The sequence below is a fragment of the Montipora foliosa genome, unplaced genomic scaffold, assembly GCF_036669935.1.
Source record: "Montipora foliosa isolate CH-2021 unplaced genomic scaffold, ASM3666993v2 scaffold_458, whole genome shotgun sequence".
Classification (NCBI taxonomy): Eukaryota; Metazoa; Cnidaria; class Anthozoa; order Scleractinia; family Acroporidae; genus Montipora; species Montipora foliosa.
Window position 1 is genome coordinate 130001 of NW_027179765.1, and position 7500 is coordinate 137500.

The 7500-nt window shown below is 37.3% G+C and overlaps 1 protein-coding gene and 1 long non-coding RNA gene across 3 annotated transcripts in view; one reads left to right on the top strand and one right to left on the bottom strand.

Moving 5' to 3' along the window:
• The window catches only part of LOC137989398 (uncharacterized), a 5356-nt gene extending 1021 nt beyond the window's left edge, over positions 1 to 4335 (top strand). Inside the window, exons 2-12 of one of the 2 annotated variants that reach the window (XR_011120882.1) lie at positions 1 to 77; positions 306 to 421; positions 504 to 577; positions 658 to 770; positions 886 to 981; positions 1204 to 1296; positions 1412 to 1512; positions 1769 to 1921; positions 2355 to 2474; positions 2900 to 3627; positions 4218 to 4335. The exon at positions 1 to 77 is cut by the window's left edge and continues 27 nt beyond it. Coding sequence is in view for 1 of the 2 variants with exons in the window: in XM_068835226.1 (XP_068691327.1) it covers positions 1 to 77; positions 306 to 421; positions 504 to 577; positions 658 to 770; positions 886 to 981; positions 1204 to 1296; positions 1412 to 1512; positions 1769 to 1921; positions 2355 to 2474; positions 2900 to 3073 (1117 nt within the window). In the remaining variant the exon portion in view is untranslated. Of the gene's footprint in view, positions 78 to 305; positions 422 to 503; positions 578 to 657; positions 771 to 885; positions 982 to 1203; positions 1297 to 1411; positions 1513 to 1768; positions 1922 to 2354; positions 2475 to 2899; positions 4105 to 4217 lie in introns of those variants that run through there. The other variant, XM_068835226.1, reaches the window with a different exon arrangement.
• Positions 4238 to 5459, bottom strand: LOC137989399 (uncharacterized). The gene is made up of 2 exons (XR_011120883.1): positions 5174 to 5459; positions 4238 to 4811 (listed from the first exon to the last, which is right to left on the bottom strand). It is a non-coding gene; the product is annotated as an uncharacterized lncRNA (long non-coding RNA).
• Between the last annotated feature and the right edge of the window lie 2041 nt (positions 5460 to 7500).

Here is a 7500-nt window from a genome sequence, read left to right on the forward strand (position 1 = left end):
CCTTACTGAAACCCAGTACCATAGCTTCGGTGAGGCAGCTGGAATTGGTTCAGTTATGGACAAAACTATAGATACAAGTTAGTGGATTGTCACCTATATTGCAGTTTTAGTATATACTAGTTATGTTGGTGGTTTTCCTACCTGTTATCAGGATATTGCCTAACCTGGTTCTGCGATATAAATATTCAAGATCATCGTCTGCTTTTTATATTTTTTGTCATTTACTGCAAAAACTGGTTATTTGCAAAAAAAAAAAAACAAAAAAACAATTTAATGAAAAAGTAATGTATTTTATTTATGCCTAGTATACCAAAACGATGGGTTTGGTTACATGGCCATTGTTCAAGAGCAAGCCCTGAAATCTATGCAAGAAGCAAGAAATGAAGTTCAGGGAACACCACATTATATGGCAAATGGTGATGTATGTAATAATTTGTTCTCAGATATGGCACTGAACACAAGGATCTTGACATGCAATTCACATGAATCTGTCTTTTCCCCAGTGCATTATAACAGATGCAAGACACGACTCCAGTAGAGCTGCTATGCATTCCACTGTATCAGCCATTTCTATGAGGTCAGAACTAAGGGATATTTGCCTTGTTTATCAAAACAATGTGCCCTTTTATTAATTTATAATTTGTCTATTGCCCATAGTAACAAAAGAATAATAGCTGTTTGTAACTGGAGTCGTGTAAACGAGAGACGTGCTCCAAGCAGGGAAGTGCCCATGACTAAAGAACTTATAACCACCCTCACAGAGGACCAAGGTTTATTTAAATAACATTTCCTTTCGTTCTCTTCTTGTTTTTAATTGATCTATTGTCTATCCACGTCTCTATATAAAACTTGGAAGTTTTTCTTTTCCCCATTTGTTGCATGTAGGTTACAATGTCACAGAAGTTGCTCATGACTGTGTCATGGCTCTAAAGACATGGTTCCGAGGAAAGGGCATCAAAAACTCATTTGATACATGGCATGGTAAACATAACGATTGTGCCTTTGTAAGACATCATTCAATGCACTCACGATACAGTTCCAAGAAAATTACATAACAAAGACAATGACCATTAACAACATTGACATTATTCAGCTGCAACTATAACTACATTGCATGCTCTGTACCTGCTACTATGTTATGGTCATAAACTGCAATGCTCAGCCTCAATTGTGTTACGTGACATGATACATGATACATGATAGGTACAAAGGGAGTGGCACGGGATATGAATAAAATATGTAGTGGTGCTCGGCGAGATGAAGGTACCAAATGGTTTACAGAGCTAGCTGACAAAGGTAAGCATGATTAACATGTAACCAAAAAGACCAAAAAAATATTAGTATAATAATAATTATTATTAATGGAATAATTTATAATGGAATAATTTATAATTGTTTTTTATTGTCTCAGCCAAGGCCACAAAAACACACTTCTATTGGGCCATGCGAAACAACAATGGTACAGAAGCTGGATTTCAGCAATATTTGTTAAATATTGTGGATCATTACCAGGTAGACTTCACATGCCATTACTTGTGGTGTTTATCACAATAATTATTCCTTTTCTGGTTAACAGTACATATACGGTATGTACATCCGGAGAAATGTTTTGTGCATAAGGCACTTCCAATCAAATCACTACAATAGTGACTCTTACTCTTGCTTCTGTTTCACGTGTTAGGTTTTTTCCCAGTGTTGCCTGGAAACGTACTGAATTATTTTGTGTACATTTTTTCTACAAATTTTCCATTATTCTTGTTGACCACAGGGAAAGCACGACCTTTGCAACCAAGATTCGCGGTGCAAACACGAAGGATGTGTCTGCTCCAAGAAGCAAATAACAAACCTGGAAGCTGCACAAGCTTACAGAACAGCCATAATGAAAACAACCATCTATAAGAACCCAGCTGATTACCTCTTGGTGAGTTTACTTTATAGTAATTGCAACATCAATATTTGAGGACATTGTCAATGACAAGGAAAAGTTTGATTGTTTGATAACTCTAACTGTAAATTGAACAAAAGTCTCAAATGTGATTGGTTTTCACCATGACTTGGACACTTTGCAACTGGACAGCTTGCACAAGGACAGTTGTACACGTAATCCAGCTTGCATCAGTTGAACTTGAATCATGAGGAGATTGAGCTACAAAAAAGCTTTTTCACACTAATTAATCTTCCCATATTTTGTGGCAATTACTAACCCAATTCTGCCCTGAATATGCACTCCACTTAATCCTATCACCATTACAAATCATAATATTGTTGTTATTATTGCTATTTTATTTTTAATATTGTTTTGTTTATTCTTGGTATTTTCTGTTGCTGGTTAGCTTTCTCACTTTGTTTAATAGTGCAGAGACACATTCTACATAGAGTCCTTCCATGTCGTTATTCTGATATATGCACCTAAAAGAATCCACTTCGGTGATCAAACCTATATGATGAGGGTGTCTCTTGCTGTATTGGATTGGGTATGTTCAACCTATGCTAGTAATCTTACTTCTTGAATTATGTTACGAACAAAATAACTTTTAGACTATCAGTGGCAGTAGTAGTAGTAGTAGTAGTAGTAGTAGTAGTAGTAGTAGTAGTAGTAGTAGTAGTAGTAGTAATCAACATCATAGTAGTTCAGTATTGTCATTGTTACTAATTTTAATGGCTCATTAGTCTGATATCTTTTCTGCAAGGTTGTTTGTCTTTCTCATTCAAGATCCTTATTTACTAAGAAAGCCATAAAAAGGTCTCTTGCAAGTTCTGTTTTTCTGACTGTTGGGTGACTTAACTCTTTTATAATGCGTCTTCGTGTTGAAATTTCGTAACAACAGGACATTACCTACTAATTGTATATTGCAAAATCACGAGAAAATAAGTATAATGTTGTTTTTTTTTTTTTCAGAATGAGAATGTTGGCCGAGATGTGTACTCAGTCCAGTACTATCAGCACTCAAGGCATCCTGGACGAATGGCCCCAACAAGAATATTAAGGCCAAAGACCTTTCTGTTCAGGGAAGCTGTATGGACTTCTTTGTTTGAAAGAAATAAAATCTCAGCTGCTCCTCTTCCTCTTTGAGTGGCGACATTATTGCCAAAAGGATGACCAAAAACGGCTCCTATAGGAGCCACCACAGTTATAAAAGTCATTTTCATAGTGCCTGATGACTTCGTTCGAAAAAAGGACAACCAAAAACGGCTCTTATAGGAGCCACCACAGTTATGAAAGTCTTTAGCCTTCTCATTAGTGCTCTCATCATTCATGCTGCTTATGGCTCATTGACAGTTATGTTATTGAATTTGTTTCACTTTCATGTAACTTTATTTCATTAAGCAATGTCCAAAATTATCACCTATCCTAAACCTTTGTTTATAAACCCTTATTCATAATACCCAAACTAAAAAAAGGGACAAAAAAAATTGAACCAAGGAATTCCTATTACACCACAAAATACACATGAGAATATGTAGGTTATGCTTGACTACCACAATCAAATCAGAGCAGTGAAGGTGTGCAGGGTTTTCGTGCAATGACTATCTCTTTTAGTTGTTTAGGTATCAGTACGTGCCGAGGACAGTGTCCAACAATAACCATTTCACGAAGTGAAGTCAGGAGCTAAGCGAGCAGCAAAGGTAGTTACCATTTTGTTATAGGCATATGAAATGCTTATGACCTCTACCAAATGGCGAGGTTGTTTGCTTCAATAAAATATACAGAATAAAACAAACCAAATAGTAATAACATTATAATAATGCTAATTTGACCAAAAGGAAAAAAAAAACCTCTCCATTTGTTGTTGCTGCATTGTTGTTATAATAATAATAATTTTATTCTTGTTATTATTATTATATGACATAATATGGAAATAATAATAATTATTATTTCCAATAATAATTATTTATCCCAACCAGGATTGCTCTTCTCATGTAATGCTGGGTTTAACTCATCCTGGCTGCACCTGCTCCTGCAATTGTGCCATTAGGCTATAGGGGTGATATCTGTTTACAAACATTGCTTTTGTTCTTCAAATGTGCCACCACAGGAAGAAAAGAACCTTTGTTTCAACAGCCAATGTGACTGTGGTGGGCACATTATGACAGTAGGTGATGTCAATGATATCTTCACTATCTTTCATTAATGTTGTTTGCCATTGCTAATAGACACAGCAGTTACATGGCGTTTTTATTCGTATAATAATACTTCATGGACTTTTCAATTTCAGGCAACTCACAACTCTGCAGGTTAGGTTACAGAAGAAGACTTTAATTTGATTGTTTTTCTCTAATATGACTATTGTTGTGCTACACCATTCGAAAACAAATAAAATTTAAAAACAAGTATTGCACGTTTATGGCGAGTGGTTATTTCTTACAAAATAACGAAACTCAATGACTAAGGTCGTTCGTTTTTCGTAGTCTCCGTTGACCACAATACGGCACTCCGTCAGGGTTAGGCCATCTCTTGCTGACATCCTCAACAACAAAAATTTGCATTACCTCTTTGACATCAGAAGTTATCACAACCTAATGCCTCCGTTCTTTGTAGATACACTGCATCCCTCAACAATCCACGACTCTTTAGAATCAATTAGAATGTTTTGTAGTCTCCCCTCCTTTTGTTGTGATTTGCAAGAATGAGATGTCATTGTCCTTGTAGCTTTCCGGAGCTTTCACGAAAACGATACAAAGGGCGTTGCGACAAAAAGGACAAAATTCTTCAATATCCTCTTGGTGCAATCCTTCTGATTCAACGACCACGCGCTGTAAATCGTAAACAATCACTGGCTCCTCATCGTCAGAGTGGTTTTCCCGGGGATCTTAAACAAACAAGCAATCAAAGCTCAAAAGAAAGCAAGTGAATTATAAAGAGGTGCACTCGAAGCGTCGTATCACAAACTGCTGTATGACATACTTAGGTCCACACAATGACCACAAACAGAAATAAATCAATGTATACAGCACAACGTTATGATCATTATAATATGATGCGTACAAACAAGGATGACAAACCGAGGAGAAAAATTTGATTTAGCTAGATCTGCTTGCCGTGTACGTTTACACACAAAAAGTTGTCATCATACATAAGTTATTCATGATTCACGGTCTGTCGGCTTTGGGCTAGTGAGACAAAACATTTGCTAAAAAATACGGTATTTAGTGGGAAATGGAGTCATTTTACCTGGTACAGAATTCCTCTTCTGGCGAGGTTTTCCACCGTCATGATCTCTCCAGAGTTCACGGTCAGCCATCCACGCAATTCTTCAATGCAAGATTCATCGAGTAGAATCCTAATCTACATAAGAGGATTTTACATCGTACTTTACAAAGTTGAGTTAGATTTTGTACCAAAAAGGACGTGTGTGGTGTGTTTTTCCTTCGATTTCGGTCATTTTCCGTTTCCCCTCGTCCGCCATATTGGATTTTCAAGACACGTCAACCCGAGCTCATCAAAGTAGATTGACAAATGAATCAATTGCTTCCCAGGGAAGCTCATTTATATAGGGCAGTCACGTGTTTAACTAAGCGTTCTTCAAACTGGGCCGTGAAATGTCTTACCAGATCGCTCTATTGATGCCAAGGTCAAAACTACAGCTAGAATCCAGCCTACGATACTCCCGAAAGATCGAACCATGTTTGTCTGAGACTTCCCTTCGACGACGTCAAACGAGAAACATTCAAGTGGCAGGAGGAATATTCGTTAAATTTTGCAGTATGATATCACCGGAAGGACGCCCAAGCAACAAAGCAACCGGAAAACACTGATTGGACCCCAGTGTCTCCGAGGTATAAGTTTGCCTTCTGGAAGACTGGGATTGATTTCTACCGGAAGTTGCCTTCCATCAACACCGCGGCAAAACGTTTGCGCATGCGTGATCTTCCGCATTTCCGGTTCATGAGTCGCGCAATATGGCACGTGATACGTTTCCGGGACTATCATTGGCTCTCGTGAGAAGAGCACTCTCGAGAGGAACAGGAGAATGGCTGCCGTTTGAGAATCGGTACCTTGTTGGTTTACGTTCTTTTTAGAGCGATCAAGGCTAGTTTGAACGCCAGTTTCAAGAGGAATGTATTCTTTGAGAACGTCTATGTTGTGTAAAACGATTGCAAGTCCAATCCAACTAGTATCCTCGGAAAACTTGCTCCTGGAAAATTTTATTTCGTGGGAAAAGAGCTGCGAAACAGGTAAGTTTTTTACGCAATTTTTAATGTAGAAAGTTAGTTGCCATCGGGTACAGAAAGTTACTGTAATGTGCAGAAAGAAGGATTCCCATGGTTTCCGTTCATGTGTGAATTGGCTTGTGGCAGGGAAATGGCAATATTGTGCAACGTGAAGGTTATTTTTTTCTGCGTTACTCCTTACGATCGGCCGGCACTAACATGAATGATCAATGATTCGATCAGATGTGAATTTGACTTTGAGTGTGACTGTGTCATTGGGAACGTAACCCTAGCATCAAATATTTTAAATAGCTGCTTTTAAAGTAATTATATTCTCTTTTCTTGTTAATATATCTTTAAGTTATTATACTTCTTACCAGTCACAACCCCGGGGTCACAACTCACCGATCCATGTCGACGTCAATTTCATTATTTTGTCCGTTAAAATAGTTACCAAGTTATGGATTTGCAATTAATTTGTGTTTAAGGCACGTTTTTGACCCTGCCACAATCCATGTTTTAGTTAAAATAATGTTTGGAAGAACTGAAGTGTGGGTACATTACTAGAGCTATATATTGCTGGTTTTCACTCACGTGATCAACAGCCATGTTTTTCAACGAAAACAAAAGGAAGCGTTTGCATAATAATAGAGTTAAATTCCCGGAGGATTTGGTCGGGGCACCAACATGGCCGCCTTTTCTTTGTTTTGGGCACCAACATGGCGGTCGTGACGTCATGTGAAAACCGAGAATAGATATCTATAGATTCAGATTCGTGACTCTTTGCGTGTAACAAATTATTTTCTTATTAGACTATTGTTTTGTGGAAGCATTAATGATGTAATTTGGTTTTAGGGGACTGTCATGTGTTGTCGGATCAAGTTAATTTGTTTTGAGTCATGTGATGGTTGACAGTGGATAGTTGTTCCTGAAATGAAGAATTACATTATTACCATGGACGTTTTTGGTTACACCCCACATGTTGTTCTTTTCTTAGATGACAAAATTTATTAATATATTACGTGATTTGGAGCTGCAGCTAGAAACAGTGACAATCCCATGCATAAGGTCTCATTGGGGTTGATAGCAGTAAAATATTTTAGAAAAAAGTTTAAAGCTTTTATCATAACTTCTCATCTTGGGTCCTGCTGGACTTCAAATAATTTTATGCTCTAACATTTTGAGCAAAGGACTTGTCAATCAACCTGTTATAATATTTACAATATGATCTTTGGATAGTAATTAATTTCTACTTCATATCCTATGTCTCTTTCATAGTTAGTTTTAAGTTTTTATTTCCTGTAGTGCATCTTGATTATAGTGAACACACAACCCCACAAGCATGTA